At 51.3% G+C, this 22,643-nt stretch overlaps 1 protein-coding gene across 1 annotated transcript in view; it reads right to left on the bottom strand.

Moving 5' to 3' along the window:
- Positions 1-22,643, bottom strand: part of LOC111160428 (ring finger protein 213) — a 105,292-nt gene that overhangs the window by 28,928 nt on the left and 53,721 nt on the right. Inside the window, exons 22-40 of the mRNA XM_022523545.1 lie at positions 22,203-22,420; positions 21,011-21,151; positions 20,728-20,892; positions 19,014-20,169; positions 17,651-17,844; positions 17,281-17,440; positions 13,112-16,719; positions 11,456-11,592; positions 10,974-11,069; positions 9,826-9,944; positions 8,932-9,051; positions 8,266-8,420; positions 7,932-8,073; positions 7,702-7,840; positions 5,172-5,363; positions 4,040-4,185; positions 2,528-2,682; positions 512-730; positions 12-193 (exon numbers count right to left, since the gene is read on the bottom strand). Of these exons, the coding sequence (XP_022379253.1) occupies positions 12-193; positions 512-730; positions 2,528-2,682; positions 4,040-4,185; positions 5,172-5,363; positions 7,702-7,840; positions 7,932-8,073; positions 8,266-8,420; positions 8,932-9,051; positions 9,826-9,944; positions 10,974-11,069; positions 11,456-11,592; positions 13,112-16,719; positions 17,281-17,440; positions 17,651-17,844; positions 19,014-20,169; positions 20,728-20,892; positions 21,011-21,151; positions 22,203-22,420 (7,444 nt within the window). The remainder of the gene's footprint in view (positions 1-11; positions 194-511; positions 731-2,527; positions 2,683-4,039; positions 4,186-5,171; positions 5,364-7,701; positions 7,841-7,931; positions 8,074-8,265; positions 8,421-8,931; positions 9,052-9,825; positions 9,945-10,973; positions 11,070-11,455; positions 11,593-13,111; positions 16,720-17,280; positions 17,441-17,650; positions 17,845-19,013; positions 20,170-20,727; positions 20,893-21,010; positions 21,152-22,202; positions 22,421-22,643) is intronic.

The following is a 22,643-nucleotide window of genomic DNA, read 5'->3' as shown; positions in this document are numbered from 1 at the left end:
GCTGGTCTCACCTGACTACCCTGATGACCCCTCGGGCCAGCCTCCCGCAGCTCTGCAGGCACCCATCAGAGCCCAGGAGGTCCAGTGGCACAGACAGATTCTTCACCATCTGCAGCCACGCCTGGGGGCTGGGCTGCAGGATGTCCCTCGTCAGCAGCTCTGTGCAGGCCACTGCTGCCAGTGCATCCAGAGTCTGGGGGGACAGAGAACAAGCCCCTGACGCAGGAGCACCCCCACCCCTTGTCGCTGCTCTAAGTGCTAAGTCCAGAGGTCCAGGCCGTGACCCCAGTGTGTTCTCGTGTTCTAGGCTTGGAGCCTCAACTTTTCTAGTCCTGGGACCTAGGAGGCAGGAGGCAGATGTGTTCCTCACATCTCTACCTTACCCGGGCACACCGCGCAGAACACAGCTTCCGGGCTTTCCCATCCCGGGCGGCCCCAGAACACAACCCACCTGCTCCAGGAAGGCCAAGCCCTGACTCTGAGCACAAACTGTCCCCACGAGGGGCCATACCAGCTCATGTCCGTCCAATGTGACATTCCATGTGCCTTCTGTTGTGTTGTAAAATAGCTCTTGTAGAATCTGGGGGAAGATAGTCAAGATTCTGGACAAGTTCTGCAGCCGGCCCCTGAAGCGCTGGTAAGTGAGGTGCACCCACGGTAAGGAGGCCTCGTCCTCTGGCCTCTCCGCTTGCTCTTGAGAGATGCAGGACCCCAGTGCGGCCTGCAAAACCTGGGATGAGAAACAAGCTTTCGTGTACGTGTGTCAAAAGCAAAGAAGAAGAGATATGTTTTCACAGTGGAAAATTTGAACTGCTCAGAAATGACAAAAGAGAACTTTAAAAACCACGCACAGTTACTGTCCCTGGGCACTTTTTGGCGTCACCTCTTCTGGGCATTTTATATCCAAGTCCTGCCCCTGTTTTGTCTTCAAATCACAACCATGGTGTATTTCTGATTTCCCCCACTTCCTATCACATTGTGAACATTTCTGCCATCAAACGCACTGGAAGAAGACCGATGTTAATGCGCGCCAATCACAACCAACAAGGAGGCGGCTGGGATTGAATTTGCCTGGGCTCAGTTGTGAAGTATCTGCCTTCAGCTCAGGTCATGATCCCAAAGTCCTGGGATCGAGCCCTGCTTCGGGCTCCCTGCTCAGTGGGAAGCCTGCTTCTCCCTCTCCTAGTCCCCCTGTGTGTGCTCCCTCTCTTGCTGTCTCTTTCTCTGCCAAATAAATAAATAATTTTTTTTTTTTTTTTTTTTAAAGAAAAGAACATTCCCTATGGATAAAATGTACGTCCTCATCTGGTAACGTTCTTGGGACAAAAACACCAGTTCAGAGTTTACGGTTCCTGATCCAACCTCCAGGCTTTTCCTGAAGCACATGCTTGTTCTCAGCCCTGTCAGCAATGGAAGAGCATCTGGCCTTGTCACAAACCAGTCCCGCCACGTGGGCAGGCAAAATCAGTATCTAAAAGCCACTCACATTCTAATGACTTATCAGTGAGGCTGACCAGTATTTCTAATGTTTCTAGATCTCTGCATAATTATTCTGTTAATTCCTGGTTTATATAACTTTCACCAATTTTTTAAAATTAGGAGACCTTCTGGGGCTCCTGTGTGGCTCAGCTGATTAAGCATCCGACTCCTAATTCCGGCTCAGGTCGTGATCTCAGGGTCATGAGATCAAACCCTGTGTCGGGCCCCGCACTCAGGGGTGAACCTGCTCAGGACTCTCTCCCTTTCCCTCAGACCCTCCCCGCAAGCCCCACCCCTGCCACCCTAGAACTTCAGGATCATGACATGAGGCAAAGGCAGACACTTAACCGACTGAACCACCCAGGTGCCCCACGGAGACTTTCTTATTGATTCCTAAGGATATTTTATTTCACATTATTTTTTTAAGTAGGCTGTATGCCTGGTTTGGAGCATAGTGTGGGGCCTGAACTCAGGACCCCGAGATCAAGAACTAAGCTGAGATCAAGAGTCAGACACTTAACCTACTGAGCCACCCAGGCCCCCAATTTTATTTCATATATTTAAGTAATCTGTACACCCAACATGGGGCTCAAACTCACAACCCTGAGATCAAGAGTTGCACGTTCCACTGACTGAGCCAGCCGGATGCCCCAAGATTCCCAAGAATATTTAATTAACCCTTAATCATGCTGGTTGTAAATATGTTCTCCTCAAATTTGTCACTTTCATTTTTTATGTACTTAAGTTTGAAATCCTTCGGTTGTCAGAGGTATCATAATGTCCACTAAAATTTCCGTTACTGTTATTGCCTATAATGGTCAGTTAAGTTCACCTAATTTTTTTCAAAAGAAACTCCACATTTAAAAACAAGGCGTTAAAGGGAAATGGAGGTCTTCTTCGTGTTAATGAACAGCCCGTGGTCTGGGGCCCCGGGGGGGTGCTGAGGGTCCAAGCACACTCAGCAGTGGAAGAATGGCTCACCCCCGTGAGACACCATCACCATGTCCGTGTGACACCATCATCGCCCTGCCTGAGACCCAGCACTTACCGCCAGTTCTTCCCGAGTGGACGCTCTCATCGTCAAAAGGAGGAAGTCCTTCATGTAGCACAGAAACAGTTCCCGCTGCTGTTCCACACTGAGCTGAGCAAGAAACCTGCCCAGCGGGGTCTGCTGAAAGATTTCCACTAACTTCTTCGACGTTCCTGCGGAGGAGAGCCAAGAAGGGTTTGGAGGGAGAACGTGAGGTGTGACTCTGGCCCTGCGTTCAGAAACCGCCACGTCTCCTGGGGAAGGGCAGCACTGCGAACAGCAGCAGCGGGCAAGGCTCTGCTGAACGCTGGCTTTCGGCAACGGGGAGCAAGCGGCAGGATCTGACGGTGCTTTCATTTTAGATGTTTTTAGACGTTTTAGATGTTTTCCCAGCGGAGTACCAGAAACAAAGGTTAGATTTGTCACAAACAGCCTAGCCGGCTCCAAGTGGGTAAAACAACGTAAAGCAACCAGGCTCTATGGCCAGCATCATAGTGTGCTTCAGGAACCCCAGGACCCAAGCGGCTCAGGAGCAAGTGGGCTGCTCTTCAGGGGCTGGGGTCTCATGCTGCTCACACCAGAAAGATCTGCCTCTAGTGCATGAGCGCTGGCCCCTAGGTCACATGCTATCACAGAAAAGCAGGGTCAGTTAGGATATGGCCTCGGAAAAAAGAAATACTCTTTCCTCAGGATAGAGACTGCTTCAGTTTGCTCAGAGCAAGTGGCAGAATGTGTACCCAGATAAGTAACATGGTCAAGTATTTAACGCCCCCCTTTTTTTGCTATTTTCTAAAGATTTTTATTTATTGTCAAAGAGAGAGAGAGAGAGAAAGCAAAAGCAGAAAGAACGGAAGGCAGAGGGAGAAGGAGGCTCCCCACTAATCAGGGAGCCCAACACAGGTCTTGAACCCAGGACCCTGGGATCATGACCTGAGCCTAAGGTAGACACTTATGACTAGCCACCCAGATGTCCTGACTTTTTTTTTTTTAAAGGTTTTTTTACGTATTTGAGAGAAAGAGAATGAGCAATGGGGAGGAGCGGGCTGTGGTAGAGAGAGACAGAGAAAGAAGCAGACTCCCCGGTGAGCAAGAAATCTGGTGTGGGACTCGATCCCAAGACCCTGGTATCGTGATCTAAGCTGAGAGCAAATACTTAACTGACTGAGCCACCCAGATGCCCCTTGACCTGTTTTTTTTTCAAAGGCAATACCATAAGTAAACTTTGAAAAGACCATGTCATGTATGAAAGATGACTTTTGCAAAAGCATGCCCTATCCCCAGATTTCCTAGGACACTTTTGGCCAAGCTGCTCGGCCTGTGAGGGCAGAGCAAAGAGCCCTGTGGTTTAGGACACTGACCGCTCAGTTTGGAGGAGCTGATTCCACTCTGGTCGCTGATGCTGTTGGGAAAGGCTCACCTAGGGACATCTCCCAAGGGCTGGCACCCTAGTTATCCAGAAGCCTCCAAACAGGGATGACCCACTTATGGCGGCGAGTCAGCACGTCCTGTTTCCCCACCTCCCTGGCTCACCTTCGGCTCCGGTGATGTACTGAGCCTGGACCCTCAGCTCCTCCAGATAGTCTTTGATTCTGCAGCTGAACGGGACGTCACTGGACACACCCTCAGGAGGGCTCATTCCATTCTGCACTGTGATGTAGGGTATCTCACTTTTAGACCTGAGTCGGGCAGAGGAAGACAAAGGACGGGATCAGTGAGTGGTTGCTCAAAGCAGGAGACCCACACTGCTGCCAGTTCCTCTCCATGCTCAATGGCAGGTGCGCCTACAAGGCCTCAGAGGCAGCCTGCTGGTCCATTTCACAGCTCAGGGCTTCCACTGCAGAGGAACCCAGGACGTCCACAGATCACCTCTGCCTCAGACAAACAGAAACACACCAAGGCCGGGAAGAGTCAAGCAGGCTACCCAACGTCTGCTGTGCCTGGACCTACCCTCGCCCTCCACCTATGCATGGAGAACATGGCCTGTCCAAGGCGACCCTTTCCATCATGGTCCACAGCATCCTGTTTTCTAAATAAGCGTTCCCACTGGAGATCCAAAACCCCAGTCACTTGTAGACTCATTATTCGCCCATACTACAGAATGGAAGCCCTCGAAATCCAAGAGGAAGCTCTTGGGAGGCCCGCTGAGAGTGAGCTATGTAAGAGCAGGGCCGGAGTGGGCCATGTGGGTCGTGCCGTGGAATGAGGGACAGGCAGAGCCGCACGCATCAAACCGCTCTCCGAAGTGCAGCCTCACCGGTGTAGACAAAGCTGAAGCTGGAAATTCTATCAGTGGTGGGTGATCTGGAAGCGAGGAAATTAGGAAGGGGAATGAAACCAGGATGTCTCAGAACTTTCCAGAACTCCCATTTGTTACTGCAAAACCATCACCCTCAGGCTGCAAAAGGAGGCCGCATTTAAAATACATGTGACTCAGGGGCGCCTGGCTGGTTCCATTGATGGACTGTGCGACTCCTGATCTTGGGTTGTGAGTTCGAGCCCCACACTGTGTATAGAGAGCATGTAAAAATAAAATCTTAAAAAAAAATAAATGTGATTCCAAAATGGAAACCTATGCTTTGTCAATTACTTGGAAGAACACATGGAGACTTTTGCCGCATTACGATTTTTTTCCCTTTCCACAAAATGAAACTCTCCTATTTACCTCATATCATTTGTCACAAGAGGAATGTTCAGAAACTTCATGTCCCGGAAAATAAACATCCAAAGATCTCTTGTCCACGAAGGAGAGTCTGGCCTGGTCAGTAGCTCGAGATTGCTGTCTCTGTCCAGGACGGAGACCATGCTCGCCAGAAGAGGGGTCACCACACCTTGGACCCGCTTCCAGAGGGTCTGCCTGCAGTGCAGGGGAGAGGAGATGTCATTCCAGCTCCGTGAGCACAGACTGCTGCAGGAGTCATGCCTCCTTCGGACATTCGGTTCCTTCTAGGCCGGAACAACGCAACCGGTCTCCCGATTCCACACCACGGCTAGGGCAGTAAACGCAGACTGCCATTGTCTGTAAGTACTCGAAGAAAAACTCACAGATAGAAACGTCTAGGGTTGGAGGCAGGACCAGGATATACCTTAACTCTACACGGAATAAGTGGTCATCGGCTCCCTAAAAAGGCCAAGTAGCATTTGTTGAACCCTGTCATACAGCTAATTTCCCAGGGCAAGTCGTCCAGGCTCTACAAGAAGAGGGACCATGTGCATTTGGGGAAAAAAATAAATTTTACTCTAAAAAAAAAAAAACAGTTATAGAGAGAATATAATAAAGCACAAGGCAAAATAAATGTGTTCCACGTCAAGGGAAACAGGAGAGTAGCTGTTTCTCTAGAAGGTCGCTCTTGCTGATGGTTGGGCACACTGGGTCTGAGTGTTTCCACGTCCAGAGGGACACTTCTCCGCTTCTATGAACTACACGGTCCTTCACTGTTATCACGATGTTTATACACAATCACAAACTCTGTAACCCAGTGTAAGACATCTGTTACCAGCTCATTCACATTGGGGAGACCAATTCAGGCCCCTTTTGAAAAGAAGAAAGAAAGATGATTTCCTTCTTGAAGTGTGAATTCATGGGCAAGAATCCACAAGCATCTACTGAGAAAACAAATCATGCTGATGATCAGAGAGCACTTGACTGAAGGGAAACGTGCGCACAGCGGGGAAGCGCAGCAGGCCGCAGGGTGACAGCTGGAAGCGGGCTCTAGGGCACACAGGAAGGTGTCCCTGGACAAGCATGCAGACCTCGGACATCAAGAACAACTAGGACTGGGGCACCTGGGTGGCTCAGTGGGTTAAGCCTCTGCCTTCGGCCCAGGTCGTGATCTCAGGGTTCTAGGATCGAGCCCCATGTCGGGCTCTCTGCTCAGCTGGGAGCCTGCTTCCCCCTCTCTCTGCCTGCCTCTCTGCCTACCTGTGATCTCTCTCTCTCTTTCTGTCAAATAAATAAATAAAATCTTAAAAACAAAACAAAACAAAAGAACAACTAGGACTATCACACCTTGGATTTTAATCCCGAGAGGACAAACGACATAGGTCCCAAGTACGTGGATGGTAAAGAGAGACGGGCGTAGAGATTGTGGGAGTGGGCCAGCAGGCTCTGGAGCCCGCCTGATGGCAGACATAAGGTAGCTACAGGTGTGGTCCTGACCACTCCACGAAGGTGTGTTCAGAGAGCACTGGTGCCTGCTAAGGGCTGGGCCAGCCCCAACACCATAGCCAACAGCAGAGCAATCAGGGAACACCTGTCAAGTGTGTACCCAAAACACAGATTTCAAGGATATTAATGCGAAATTAAGTACTTAGTAGTACTGTAAGGAGTGAATGAGGGAAAGGATCTAGGTTCATATGTGATCCTCTACAATTCCTCACTCAGAAAGTGTAAGTAGGAAAGACACTAAGGGTAACTGAAGAAGAAAACTGAAGCAGAAACCCCCGCCCACAGCAGTAAAACCAACACTGACAAGCTCACACCTTCAACTCAACTCCAGGGGCGCCCACACTGCCCTCCTGCCTCAGTGTAGGAATGCTGTGTCACTGAAACCACACGAATCGTGGCAGGGAAGACCGGACGGGAGAGGCTTCAGGTGAGCTGAACATTCTTTCAGGAATGAGGAGACCAGGGCAGTGTGACTGTCACAAGCTTACAAAGACTCTGTGGACAAGGTGGGGGCCGAATCTTTCTTGGGGGAACCCACAGCATCCCACCTCTCTTCACAACATGGGTTGTCTCACTTGGTCCGGAAAAACGGTCAGGTTTTACAGAAAAAGGACCATGGCCACGGAATGAACACTCCCGGGTCAGATGCCTATGATTATCACGTAATTTCAACCAAACCTCAGGCCTGGGACAAGCATTTTCTTCCCTCCCTGCCTATCACTACCTCCACAACCTCCAACAGCAGCCACCTCCAGGGGCGGCCACGCCAGCCAGTGTTTACCTCCCGCAAGAGCAGGTGCTCTGGTTCTGTTGTTAGGACAGAATGTAAGCATGCGGAAAAGTAGAGAAGAGTCTAGCAAACCCCACTTACCACCACCCAGACCACCCTGCATCTTTCGGAGAAAACACAAGACCACTCTGAACTGCTCAGAGCTCTAGGAAGAAGTAGGTGGCCAAGCCGATCATGGCCAGGGCGCTCCTGCCCCACCATCGCATCACGGCCCCCGGATGCCCTTCGTCCCGGTACCTGAATGTGCCTGCCTCCTGGAGAGCGTCCTGATTTGAGGCTTCCCTCGATACCCACTCCTTCACGTTCAAGAAGCAATTCTCTTCCTGCTGCTTGAGGAGGGCGTAGAGGCGCACCTTGCATGCCTGCAGGAAAGCAGCTGCAGAAGGGCAGAGGGGCCGTGTCCTGGGTGTGTCACACAGGCACTCCTGAGGAGGAGCCTGCCTGTGTGTGGCCCCAGGACCCTGTACCTTTCTCCACATCGTCCTCATTCAACAGCTGGAAAAGAATCTCCACTCTCCGCATGCCGCGCGGGCGGCCCTCCTGCGGGTCCCTGAGCATGCCCACGGCACCCTGGATGCAGCTCTGCAGCAGGCTGGTGGTGTCCAAGATCTGCATGCGGGAGGTGGGGATGGTAAGGTCTCCTGGCCCCACACCACCCCCGTCCCTCTGAGGGCCACTGCGGGGGGGGGCTCCACCATGGGGAACCCTGCCCTAGTTGTGGGCCTCGACTCCACAGAGGTGAGCAGAAGGAGGCTGCCTGCGGGGTAGCCTGGCCTTCTGGGAGGCCCAAGAACAAAGAGCCAAACTCACCTCACTCCTGCCTCGCTTAGCACATGTGCCGTCCAGTGTCTCAGAGCCTTCTGTTTCCAAGCCCACCTCTGCCGCCTCCCCTGACCTGGCAGCCTGGGTTTCCTCTGCCTCCTCCTGGCTGTCTCCAGCCCCGTATCTTGTCTCCGCTGCAACAGAAGCATAGTGAAGCCACTGGGGACGGGAGTGGCATGCAGACTCTCACCACAGGCCTCCCAGCCCCTCACCCCAATGCAGGTCCCATAGGAGAGGCTGCAGAGCACATAGGCTGGCCTCTAACCAGCCCCGTCTGTGTGGTCCGCCAGCGGCAACACCTGTTCCCATCCATGGTTCCCATCCACATCCGTAGCATAGCTGACATGTGGCCCCGGTGACCAGAGTGTGACACATGGCAGAGACTCCCCCTGCCCCCCGCCCCGGCTTCACAGCCTGCTGCGTCCATGAAGACCTGCTCTGCCATGTGGGACTCCTGACCAGTGCCTGGTCCTGGGAAGGAGCAGGTGTTGCCTGTGGACTTGTCCCCACCAGGGGCAGGTGCAATGGACACAAGGGCACAGCCTGGCCCTCACGGGACAGCAGTGCAGCTCCCCGCACCTCTGCACCCCTGGCCACCACTCCTGCTGTCCTACTTACATCCCCAAAGGCTTTCTCCCGACTTACACTCAGGGTTCTCTTCTGGCTTAAAGAGCTGGCTGATGGCCACATCCTGCAACTTAGTCACATCTGAAACCATGACTGTGGACTTCTGGAGATCGTCAATGTGCACAGACTGCCACAGCCCTGTGGGGGGTAAAAGCCATCTAGAGTCTCCCCATGCCTTTCCTGGTGTCCTCTCGTCAGCCACAAGCAGGGACACACCACGGGTCCTGACGTTTCAATACACTGCTGCTCAATTACACTGACCCCAAAGCCTGGAACCCACACAGAAACCACCTGTCCCTGCATCTATGCCGATGACCAAAACATGAACACTGGTCATAAGAATGAAGAGAACTGCCTTTTTGTAAAGGATATCTGAAGGTTCTTGAATATTTTCCATTTTGTATCATACTTGCTGCATCACAGTTAGTAAAGAGTGTGGGAAACTGGCAAGACTTGCTTCCCGTTCCCCAAGCCGTTATTTGTCAATTTCTTAAAATACCAATTTTCTTAACATTAGTTGGTTTAATTCTCAGAAGAATAAGGGAGACAGAAAGAGGCTTAAGATACTATTTTGCTCCCTCCAGAAACAGGCATAAAGTGGCAGTGCTTCTGAAACAGTGCCAGCTGGGAGGATCTTCTGAGTCGTCCGTGTTATGCACAGCGAGGCCCCACAGAGGCTAAGCAGATGTTTATCTACCGGTCTATGAAGGGGCAGCCAGCAGCTGGGGCAGCAAGTCCAGACACAAGCGTTTCCCGCGGAAACCACTGGTAAGAAATCTCATGGAATCCGAAACGAGTATTGCTGAGACTAACATCAGTGTTCTAATTCCAGACTTGTACACCATGGGGCCAAATTAGGAAAAACTCAGACGTGATCTAAATCAGCATTTTCAGTAACATTTTTCATCCTACCTCCATGGAATCCCACATAGGATGTTCCACTTCCCATCCGGGACAGTTTGGTGATAAAATAGACCAAGATGCGGTCCTTATTGCCTTGTAGCTTGTTGATTTCATTTATGGAAGAATACCTATTTTAAAACAAACAAAGACAAAACAACTCAAAAAACAAAACAAAACAAGACAAAAAACAAGCAAATAAACAAAACCAAAGTTGTGAAGTGGCTGAAGAGTGTCCTACCTGTGGTCGCATTCGATCTTGTGTCTTTTTAGCTTTAAATTTTTTTTTAAGACTTTATTTATTTGACAGAGAGAGAGAGACGGACCATAAGCAGGGGGAGCAGCAGAGGGAGAGGGAACAGCAGGCTCCCCACCGAGCAGGGAGCACGATGCAGGACTTGATCCCACAACCCCGAGATCATGACCTGGGTGGAAGGCAGACACTTCGCCGACTGAGCCACCCAGGCACCCTAGGTAAATTTCATAACCTCATGCTCACTGTTTCCTCTTGTGAGAAGAGGGCAAGCTCTGTATCACCAGGAACATTTTCTTCCCTCTGCTTTGAAGTACCATGTCCCTATGGACCAGGAGTTCTGTCCTACAACCCTCAATGGGCCTGCTCTGAGGCTGCTCGGGGTGAGGCGGGCTGGGCTTTCTATCCTGAGAAAAAGGATTCCGTGAACCCACAACCACGCTATGAAATACGGCTTCCAATGCCTTCAAAGGCCCAGAAATCACTTTCCTCTAACTAAAGTAGTAAGAGAACACTACCCGATTTCTGCTATACTAATACCATAAAAAGTCCAATAAATACAAACGGAAGCTTTTACATACTGATTGCTCTTGAACTTGCGGTATGTTCAAGTGGCATAATTTAACTGTAATAACTACGAGACATGTCTGCAGACGTGTTCCGAGGATATTCTTTTATATCCGGCTAACAATCTATTATTTACACCTCTTGGCATTTTACCATTTTTGCCTTGTTTTAGTCTTTTCTCTAGCCCATATCTGTGGGGAATGAAAAGCGAGAGCCGTTCTATTTTTGTTTCCTTGTGTATTCTAATACTATACTGTTTTCAGGGAAGAAACTCTTTAGGAACTCCTGATGGAAATCTGGGCTTTCTGGGTAGTTTCTGAGAAAAACAACAAAAACTTACTTAGCTGAAGCGATGAGCTGAGCACTGCGGACTCCATCTTCGAAATCCGTTTGAATAATAAGGATTTTGCATCTGGCTGCGTCAGTTAAGCAGTTTCTGAAAGGAAAAAGAAATTGCCCATCCTAAACAACGGGTGATAAAAACTCCCGGAGTGATAGGAAATATGAAGGAATTTATTGGTGGGAATCACTCAGGTGGGGCCCCCTCTATGTGGACAGAGAAGCCAGTGGAGAGCGCATAAAGCCCAGTAAATGCTTCCCTAATGAGACAAAAGGCGCTGGCTTCTGAGAAGGATGCCTACGCAGAAGGCAGGACAGACAAAGGGGACACAGGGAGAACGGGACACCGTCCTTCATCGCGTGTCCTCGGTGTTCGCTAACCAGGGCTGGCGACGGCGCCAGTGGCCCCTGCAGTCAGGCACGTGAAGCACAAAGCCGTCGGAGCTGAGGGTGGAGGGACGGGGAAGGAAGGGGGAGCCTCACCGGACTTTTCCGAGGAATGAGCTCTCGGTATCAAACTGCTGCAGGGACAGGATCGTGGGCCTCAGAGCTCCGTCTGTTACTTCCGATTCCAAAATTTCACAGTCATGGCTGGTGAGCAGCCTGGAGAAAGTGGTGATCTGCAAAGTCAGGAAATGCCAATTATTGGCTAGAATTCAAGGGAGGCTGCGGGTTTGCTGGTTTAGAAACAGGAGGCTGCTGAGCAAGTATCTTCTATGGGCTCAGCATCACTGTGCGGTTGGTATACAGATAGAAAAGCATCCAAACTCAGAGGAGTTTTGAAAAATGAGGCAGTGGTGAGGCAAAGAGAACCTACGGGATCCAAAGGTAACAGAGGGAAGACTCAACCTATCACCAGGTGCCTTCAAATCTCCTTGGACTCCAGTGTCTCTTCCTGTCCAGTCCCTCCTAGAAGTTCGGATGACCCCTTAGGGCTCCACACAAATGCCATTCCTCCCTCCTGGTCTTCTGTACACTTCCGGATGGAGTGCAGCTGGCTGGTGCCCTTTCTGCCCCCAAGTTATGACCAATTCTCCTGTAACCCTAGATCACCCCCCCGCCCCCGCCCAGAGCAAACCAAAACACTCCTTATGGGCATGCAGCTATCACAGCTCCTGAACCCCCCAATCCAGGCGGCCCTGCCACTGAGCTTCTGATTCCCATGTCCACCTGCATGACAGACGTTGTCTGCCTGGATCCCACAGGGGCAGCAGAGTCTGTCCCGAATGGAATTTACCACCAATATTTGTTGCTCATTCCTGGCTTGTAATTAACCAAACCTCCAGTCATCCAAGGAAGACACAGGAAGTCATCCCTAGACCCCTTCGTCTTCCAGAGCCCCCAGACGGCATCAGTCATTAGCTCTCCAGTTCCCGTGCTGTCTCCCAGCTCCGTCTACCAGCGGCTCTACTTTGAACTGGTTCAGCGGCCTCCCTACCTGTCCTTCCTGTGATAGTCTTTTATCAGGCCTTCTTCCTCTCCCAGGCAATCGGACACATCTCCCTATGCAGTCCTCTCTCTCTCCCCCCTCATCAGCACCGCGGAGAGGACCCTCCATGAAGGCTCTGCAGGGCCATGGATCCCCAACTCTTGGCCCCTGCACCCTCGAGCTCCACGCTACACAGCGGCCAGTTCCTGGTTTCCTGCACAGGTGGCAGTGTGCCACACCTTGACACCTTTGCTCCAGTAGGGACCTCTGCCCATAACACTTCCTCAGCCGCATTTCACAGTTGGCTGGAGGGTCCTCTGACCTCATACCCTGACGTGCATTGCTCCTTTCTGCCCCTACAGATAGCCCTGTGGTATGATGCCAACGGCACCCGTTCACGAGTCTTACACTGTATGCGGACCAAGGCCAAGAACGGTGCCGATGCATTTTTATATCCTCGGTGCCCTCGTGAAGTGGGCACTGGACACAATGTTACAATCACCACAGAGCTCTGCACAGTAACAGGCACTCCCAACTTGCTCTGACTGAATTTTTGTGAGTGTCTGGGTTTCCCTGCCCTTAATGGAGAGAAACTAAAGTCCAAACACGTCAGTTTATAAATCCTATACACCGACTAGAAAAGAATCCTGAATTCTAGAAACTAGGGATGCAAGGCCTCGGAAAGAAAACAGAGGTAAAATTGTAATCACCTCCGTGAAGGTGACACGGTGCCCCAGATCCGCTGTGTGAAGCTGGGCCTGAAGGAAGTCTGCGAAGGAGTTATGCTGCTGCCTGTGGTAGTATTCTTGCGACAGGGACTGTGCGGCGAACAGGCCCAGGGAGGTAGCTCCCAGCCGAATCACGGCGTCTGGCGTGGCACAACCCAGCAGAATCAACTTGGCCTCCTCAGACACCTTCTGGTACAGTCCATCAGTTAAGACGCCGGGCCCCAGCCTCTCGGTGACCTGGAGCACCACAGAGGCGCACGCGTCCGGGTGGTAGCCGATGAAGACTTCAGAAGGGCTGTACTTGTGCCCGGCTACAAAATGCTCCGCTTTCACATCTGCAAATCTCTCCACCCAGCTCTGGAGCTCCTCCACGATGTTTTTCTGCCATCTCTCCAAAACAGTGTTGATATCCAGATAGTGTTTCTCCAGCCGGTTAATGAGAGGGATGGGAAAATGTTTGTAGACAACGTCTTTCTCTTCAATGACTATCAAGCGGAAATCTGGGTGAACCCGACATTTGACCCGGTGGGTCCCCAGACCAAGGTCCACGTACTTCTGGCCCCCCAGGTAGACGTAGTACTGATTGAGCGCGTCGTAGAGGCTCTCGTACAGGCTCTGCAGGTTGAGCAGCACCACCATCTTGCCCGTTTCCATGCAAATCTTCACCCGATTGATATTCCTGCAGACCTGGGTGTACTCCTGGTCCCTGGGAAAGCTGGAACCAAAAATGATCTCCGGCTGCCGGTCCTCCTTGAAGAACGTCTGCTGCAGGACCTGCAGAGCCGCGTAGTTTCTGGTCAGCACAAGCAGGTAGCGGGACTCAGAGCCGTCCAGCTCCTTGCCTGACGCCTTCTGAAGGTCACTGTACATGTTCTCCTGGATCAGCTGCATGGTGCTGACTTCTTCCCAGCACTTCGCCTCAGGCAAACTGGCTGTAAAAATGTCCAAAGCGTGGATGTCATCTTTGCCACTGAAGTTCCGAAGGACAGCCTGCGCAATATCCCGCGGGGAGGGCGCATTATTAGAAGACTTTGCCTTGGCGAAGACCATTTTGATGAGGCTATAGTAGTCACGGAGCCCAAAGAATTCCTTGTCTTGCTTCTCACACACGGTTTCATAGGCTCTGGCAAAGGGCGCAAAGTAGCCTTGGACTCTTTGTTGAACTAGGGGCTCTGAGGAGCAAATCCCCTTAGCGCTCTCTATGAGCTCTTTCTTGTTGGGACTGCCACGTGACACAAAAATACCCCGGTTCATCTTGGCAGGGTCCAGGGCCCAATTGGAGATGCCTATGAAGCCAACCTTTTTGTGGGGGGCAGGATCATCATCAATGCACCCATATTCCAACAGCGGGTGCAGAGTCTTCAAGGGCATTTTAGGCGAATCTTCTGCCAGTCCAACCTCATCCAACACCACCACAGAAACGTACTGTTGTAGGTCCTTTCCCTGCTGGAAGCGGGCACACTGCCTGAAGGTGCTTATGATGCCTTGAGGAGTAGAGTGTGGGCTGCACTGGAATGATACCAGATGGACCTGCTTCAGGCTCCGGAAGAGGTCCGAGTGAGCTGCTGGGCCTTGCATGGCATCTGCCACAATGGTCTTGGCAAGAGATTTGGAGCTGCCGGGCTTCCCCACTAGGAAGAGGGGAATCTTCAGCTCAATGCAGATAACCATCATGAAGACATTCTCCTTCAAAGCCAAGTTCCTAGCGATGGTTTTCCTTAAAGACACACTATTTAGAAAAAGACTCTGTGTTTGAGCTATCTCCTCCAGAATAATCTTGCTGTCGTTATATGGTTCTGGAAAGAGACTGCAAATGGCTCTCCAGTACAATTCCTTCTGTTCTAAAGAGGCGTGATAGCACACCCCGAGGGCCAGCACCAGGGACCAGAGGACAGGATCTCTCTCCACATTGTTTTGGCTGACGTGGGACTCTTGGAGAAAGGACTCCAGCTTTGACAGGAGCATCACACTGTGGTCGTAAAACCATCTGAACACTTTGACACAGCGCTCCACATCCCTGAGGCTGACAAAGCTGCACTCGTTCACTCTCGTCCTCATGAAAGCCTGAGAGGCAGAGAGCACTTCCGTGATCACAAGAGTCTCATCTTCATCTAACCTGATGGCATCCACCAGCCTCTGCACAATCTGCAGGATGTAGAGCTTTTCGGCGGTGTTGTTCAGCTGTCCGAAATCCCACACCAGCGGGATCAGGCTGGGCGGCAGAGCATGCACTCGGTACACCAGCTGCCTCAGGGGGATGGAGCCGAGCCTTTCCACCGTGTCCTCTGCATTGACCCTGTATCCCAAACCGGCCGACTCCAAGCGGCTGATCATCTCCTGCGAGTGCTTCCGGTAAGGGTTGCAGGCCGCTATGATATGCAGGCCCGAGTCTTTGGCCAGGGGCTGGCCGTCCACTGTACGATCACACAGGACTTCCTTGATACAGCTTATGGCTTCTGTTGTATTGGCTTCATCAAAGAACAAGATAGTGTCCAGCTGATGTTGGTCCTTATTGTACATAGCAAGTTTCTCTGCCTCCCGCACTTTGGAGTAGATCATCTCTGCAGTGGTTCCTCCGTGGACCTTGACCAGCTTCATGGTTTCAGCTTTGGTGCCCCCACGTCGCAGGTCACTGAGGAATTTAATGAGCCTGGTTTTCCCGCAGCCGGTCTCTCCCATGATGATGACGGGGATCCCACACCGGAACCGCATCTCGATGGCAAGGATCTTCAGCATATTGTCCATTGTGAGCTCATAGGTTTCATCAGGGTCCACGAGCCACTGGATCCCCAACACCAGGCAGAGCTTTGCAAGTTTCTCATGTCTGGGAAGCTTATCAAAGTCAACATTGAAAGGCACCCTCTGAAGCAATAGCCCCCGGTACAGTTCCATCCCCATGACATCTTTCTTGATCACTCTCCCACCGGAGAGGTCGATGGCATCAAGGCCGCCACTCCTATTGGGCTTGATGTGGAAGCCCATGAATGTCATGGACGTGTGGTCACCATTGAAGAACACGTACGGGTGAGGCTCTGACTCCCACCTCTTCCGGAGAGTGAAAGGGGCTAGGTCTTCTTCGCTGACCCCATCCATGGTCACTGTGGTCCTCCCAGGGCTCTGATCGGACGTATTAAGTGTCGGTGTGGAGAAATCTCTTGCCATGAAGATCATGAAGGTGACCACAAAGTTCTTGAAGCCTTGCAGTGTGTCTCCAATCAAGCGCGGGTCGCAGAAGAGGGAGGTCTCACAATCTCTGAGCTGATAATTCAGGAACCCAGCAAAGTTCCGTAGCTCTGCCCAGGATGGATTTATCAACCCACAGTAAATCAGGAAATACTGGAGGCATTCCTCAGGAGTGCCTTCCACAGAGCCTTTCTGGTACTGAAACATGTCTAGGTTTTGTTTCTCATGGAACCGTTTCAAATACTGATAAGGCCTCTGGAAAGTCTCACTGTGGAATGCTTTCTGGTCCATCCCTGGATTGCTGTAGCTCTCTTCGGGATTCAGCTCCATGTCGATCACTTCTTTGGGAGGCCGGCAGGTGACTCTTGGGAAGATATCGAGAAAACTGAAGGGGGGGGGTGTGTGTACTCTAGAAAGGGGAGACATGAATAAAATGGTTATGACTATGTTTCCTAAAAAATCTTCTGCATTTTAACCCTCCACGTGATCTACACTGGCTGTACACATGCAGTATATAGGACCTTTCTGAGATCCCACTTTCCATAAACTGATTTCTGCAGACTCCTTTGTGCTCAGGCTGCTATCACTGGGCCATCATGGGAGCTACCTGTTCCACGGTCAGGTCCTTATCACCCAACCTCCTGAAACAAAATCTCTACTAAGCACATGCGTGTGCATGTGTGCACAAGGCTCCCTTCTGTTAAGAAGTATATGTGACAAAAGCCTCCTTCCCATCTTAGCTGGCATTAGGGACGGACTGTGTGTGCCCAGCAGATGGATTTACTGGGTTCTGAGCACCTCTAGCATTTACTCAGACAAACAGCATCAATCCCAAATCAAACTCTAGATACTCCTAACTAGTAAGAGTATTTTTATTACAGACATTATCAAAAAGTACTTGTAAAGTGGCCTCGCCAAGGCGGAAGTGGGATGTGCTGGCACGGACACATGAAAAGGCTCTGTGGCACATACCCGTCTGTACGGCGTCCTGGGCAGTGCTGGCAACCTTTCCAGGGTTTCAATGATGTACAAATGGCACGGGTTCCGATGCCATATTTTCCCATTTATATCCATTAAGTACCGTAGGATGAAGAGTTTGAAAATGAACGCCCAAAGTCCAGTCTGCACCTAGAGAGAATCACTTGGGTGTGTAAGCACTCACACAAAGGACAACGCAGTCTCCCAACCCTGAGGACCATTGTACTCTGTGCTTGGACACAGCGATACTGACTATCACATAGAAAGAGGAAGTTCTTTATATAGGAAGGAGGAAGCGTGAGACATGGGGACTGAGTCTTTCCTGACACGGCCAATCAACTGAAATCCCGGGGCACTTACTGAAGAGGTCACATCAAAGTGGAAGATCGCAGGTCCTGTCTGGTGCTCAGCCTTCAGGAAAGGCAGGAGGGACTGCAACACTTGGTTCTCATCCACCTGAGGGTCGATTAGTCGGATCACTTTTAGGGGCACTTTTTGGCCTCCAAGCTGCATCTTCAATTTGCCATGTAATCTCCGGACATAGAGAGACTTTCCTGTAACATTAAAATATGGAAATTAGGGGGCACCTGGCCTGCTCAGTGGGTTAAGTGTCTAGAATCTTGATTTCTGCTCAGGTCACAATCCCAGGGTTTTGGGATGGAGCCCCATATCAGGCTCCTCCGTCAGCGCTGAGTCTGTTTGACCCTCTCCCTCTGCTCCTCCCTCCATGCTCTCTCTCAAATAAACAAAATCTTAAAACAATGAAATAAAATAAAATATGGAAATCAGGTGCCAGGGCTGTGGACCAGGAACAGGAGAATCCAGATTTATTACAAGTCATTTATCTGTGCGGAAATTCAGAACCGACACAATGTAACATCATGGTAAAGAATACACTTTCCAGTCCTCAAATTTCCCTGCTGCTGCCTGCTCAAGATCCTTGGTATCCCCTGGAATGGATGGTGGCCATCGGAATCAAAGGACAGTGGCTGTGTCACCCGTGTCCAGGGGAGGGGAGGCAAAGGTTTTCCATGCAAGAAGGTTGTGCTGTTAAGGGGATAAAGTCAAGAGAAGGGAAGTCAAGGGGCATCTATTTCTTCTCAAGACAAAGCAATCACACCTCATTCTGCTCTCCAGATCCACATCAACCCTGAAGTGGCCAACAGAGTTTAAAAGAGAGGGAGTGGGGCGCCTGGGTTGCTCAGTGGGTTAAGCCTCTGCCTTCGACTCAGGTCGTGATCTCAGGGTCCTGGGATCAAGCCCCACATCAGGCTCTCTGCTCAGCGGGGAGCCTTCTTCCTCCTCTCTGTCTCTGCCTGCCTCTCTGCCTACCTGTGATCTCTGTGTGTCAAATAAATAAATAAGTAAGTAAGTAAGTAAAATAAAAGAGAGAGAGCTTCAGAGAAGCCTGTTTAGAGGAAGGTGACTTGGCTCCCTGGACTCGCCTGAGCCTGAAACCTAGGGAGAAAGGGTGTCGCATTCCAGCATGGGCCCTGATTTATAGCTTCCAAGAATCAAAACCTCCCTGAGACTCAGTTTCCTCCTACAGAGGGCTCCGCCTGAGTTGCCCCTGCTGGATAGGGAACGTCATCCTAAGGTACTTAATGGACATAAATGGGAAAATATGGCATCGGAACCCGTGCCATTTGTACGTCATTGAACACTGGACATCAAATGGTCCCTGGGACCCAAGGGGCCCGTCCACCCCAGGAACGGTCATTACCAACGCCCGCTCGCTTGGAGGTCACAATCCCCACACACATCCGGTCCCGGAACACGTCGGCAGCTGATGGCAAGTGCCTGGGGACCTGGAAATGCCGAGCCAGGTAGGCCTGGATATCCTGGAGGGGCTTCTGAGGGGTGACAAGGACCTTGTGCTGGCTGAAAGCCGAGGGCAGGTGGCAATGCTCCCGCTCAGAGTCACAGATCATCACCAGCTGGAAGTCATCCCGGTGTGGCTGTGAGCACAGGGTCAGGAAGAGTGCCTCCACCTGGCAGGCCACCTCATAGCTCAGCAGGTCCGCATACAGCAGGCTATAGACCCCCTGTTCCTGGGAGCCTGGAGTGAGGCAGCGGCGCAGGAGCAGGGCCACTTCCTCAAAAGTGGTTCCCGGGGTGCAGAGCAGCACCTCGTCGAAGGTGGGCAGTGGCTGATGTGCGGTGTGCATGTAGATGGCCAGTGCGGCCGACAGCACCTCAGTGTGGCCACAGATGATGAGGTTGGGCTTGCCGACGTGCAGGCCGTTGGGGAGGAACCGCATCACAGGATGTCCACTCATCCAGCTCAGGTGAGCCAGACAGCGGCCGAGGGTCTCCAGGTCCAGAGAGTGAGGCAGGAAGGCACTCATGCACGCCATGGACTGCTCCAGGACAGCCCGCAGCTTGCCCACCAGGCTTAACTCACGCAGGAGCATCCGCTGCAGTTCCTCCACCACTGTCCTCTCGTGGTGCCTGGCAGCCTCACCATTGGGCCCCTTGAGGGCCCTCGCAACATCGGTCAGGGTGCAGTCCCTTTTGATGAAGGACAGCATGGTGACAGCAGCATCGCTGGGCGTCTGTCTCTTGAGCTCTGTGCTCAGGTACACCAGCTGCTCGGCGGTGTAGTAGTTGAGATAAAAGTACTTGGCCCGCTTCTCTGCCACGAATCTCTTCCAGTGATCCAGGAAATGCTCCATCTCTCTGCTGACGGCCTCCAACAGCGTGGCCACCGGCCCACTGCCCCTGAGCTGGCTTACAGGCTCCAAGCAGAAATCCATTCGAATGGAGACACCGTGCTGGGGGGAGCAGTACACCTCGGCACCCCAGGCCCTGAACAGCATGTTTCCAGCGCAGTAAAGGTCTATGAAGGCCTGGACAAGCCGCTGCACGGTGCAGAACACCTGTAGCAAACGGAACCAGGAGGCAGACATCACAGCGTGTGTCAGAGGTCACACGATCATCCAGAATGACCGAAACAGAAATATAACTTGAAGTACTTGGGTTCATGTCTTTCCACTGGTTCCCTATATGGCCTTGAGCACACGGGGTAATCACAGAGGCCTTATTTCCTGATTTACATCATCAGCCTCCCACAGGACTCTCTGATAAGGCTAAAGGATGTCATCATAAAGTACAAACGACCTTGAAAGAAAACACCCGTAACAAAGTCCAGAGACCGTTACATACACAGATATTCCTTTATCAACATGGCTACTTTTATTTCAATGAAGAAGGACTAGCTAAATCTTTAAGTCTTTGCGTGTTCTTGCTGATTTCTAGAGTAAATGGAGCAAGAGGAGTCTCCTTCTAAGACCTACCCATGGTCTTAAAGCAGAGTGCTTCCTATCAACTAATCCAAAGTCAAACCCTTCTTTCTCTGGCTACTGGGCAGTGACAGTCCTCTACCCAAACATGAGCTCATGACATGTGCTTGGTCCCATGTCATCACAAGTCCTCACCTTGGAAAATACCTCTACTTGAACGTTCCTGTGATCTTTCTTGCCAGACATCAGCATCAATTTATTCAAAAGCTCCTTGAGGTCTTCCAAAGAGTAGACTCGCACTTCCTCAGGGTCTCCATGGCTCTCGGGCAAGAGCAACTGTAGAACCGTGTCTGGGGAGATCTATGGAACCGTGCGTGCTTAGAGGTCACTTTTCGGAAAGAAGAACCCCACCCCCACCCCAACTTGCAGCAGCCTGAACACACCACGGACAGCTGTGCCAGGACGCAGGGTGGCTCACCTTCTGGCTATCCTTGGGGGCCCTGATCACATAGACGCCTTTGTCATTGATGGCTGTTGCCAATGAGAGGGAGGAAAGTTCTACCGACCCGTGACTTTCCTTCACAGTTTTCAGCCACTCCAAGTTCCTGGCAGAGTCATGCTGTTGGAACAGGAGGGGAAATAGGCCACGGTATGAGCAACCTTCTTTCTCTTCTTCCTGTGGCTCCGTCTCTGCTCCCCATGGGGCAAGTTCCCCCTCCCCATCTCCTGCCCACAGGGGAAGCCTTCCTCACCCACTGCCCTCTCACTTAGCCCTCTCGGTCACTATCCCATGGTGTTGCTCTTTATGTAATAGGCTGTCTGGTGGGGACCAATGGCCACTGCCCTGGCTAACACATGGGGGCACATGGACAGAACAGTGAGGGGGTTCATGCTGCCAGGCCCCCAGGTGGGGGTACTGCTGGATAAGGAGGGCAGTGTGGCCTTATATTCTAAGTGTGCTTCTGGGGACCCCAGGTCCAAATGGAAGCCTGGGAGAGATTAAAGCAAAGACTTCTGTTCAGACGTAAGCTTGCAGCAGCAGAAGTGAAGCCCCCGCTACCTGGTCCTCTGTTTCTCCTCTCCGCCCTCACCCTCTGGTGGATCTGGCTGACATCACCTCTGTGCGCCAGCCACGTGACATGGTATGGGTCTGTGTGGACCCTGGTGCAAATGGTTTACTTACACTAACACGTTCATTCGTTTCTCTGATAAAAAATGAATTTACAGGGGTGCCTGTCTGGCTCAGTTGGGGGAGCACGCAATTCTTGATCTCAGGGTCCCGAGTTCATGCTCCATGTTGGGTGGAGAGATTATTTAAAGAAATCTAATTCATGCCAATTGTGGGAAACGTGGAAAGAACCAAGAAATATATAGTAAAAAGTAATAGTTATCACCATTCAGAAGAAAACACGGGTTATAGATCAGTCATTTTTCCATGTGTTTTGCACAATGGAAACTGCTCTTATTTACATGAAATTTTGAATCCCACTTTCTATCTACCATAACAAGGAAAAGAAAACAGTTCCACATATGAAGGAAAACTGGTCTCAAGCATCATTTTAACATGGACCACACAGGTGGGGGTGACCTGTAGTCCTGCCCCTTGTGACGCCAAATAAGACCCTGTGCACAGCTTCGTGTGCTCAGATGAAGCCAGAAAGAAGACTTACCAGTTTACGGGGCAGGTGCAGGTCATTCTCCAGAGCCTTCCACAGTTCTTCAAGATGCATCATGAACTCCTCAAATCCTGCACTCACATCCAGCTTATACAGCAGCGACGCGTAGCCCTGCACGGCGTCGTGGAAGCAGGCTACCCGATCCACGTCGATGTCATTCTCCCCCGCAGAGATTGAGGCGAGATCCACAAACACCTTTAGTTCGTTGATGTCTTGGGGTAAGGAGAGACAGGTGAGTGCCCGAGGGCTCTAGGACGATCCCACACTCAGACCTCGAACAAGAACACTTAGGCCATAAATGGACAGTGATGGGTTTTTAGGGTCTAATCCACTTTTTGCTTTTAGTACAAATCTGGGGCCACGTTTCTTCTACTGTTGATGTTGACACCGCTGATCAACATCTAGCCTTACAGAGCGACAACAACATCCAGACAT

This window comes from Enhydra lutris, unplaced genomic scaffold (assembly GCF_002288905.1).
Source record: "Enhydra lutris kenyoni isolate GAN:26980312 unplaced genomic scaffold, ASM228890v2 scaffoldscaffold75, whole genome shotgun sequence".
In the NCBI taxonomy this organism is placed as follows: domain Eukaryota; kingdom Metazoa; phylum Chordata; class Mammalia; order Carnivora; family Mustelidae; genus Enhydra; species Enhydra lutris.
The sequence above is the reverse complement of the archived record's forward strand: the minus strand, read 5'-3'. Positions and strand labels throughout refer to the sequence as shown.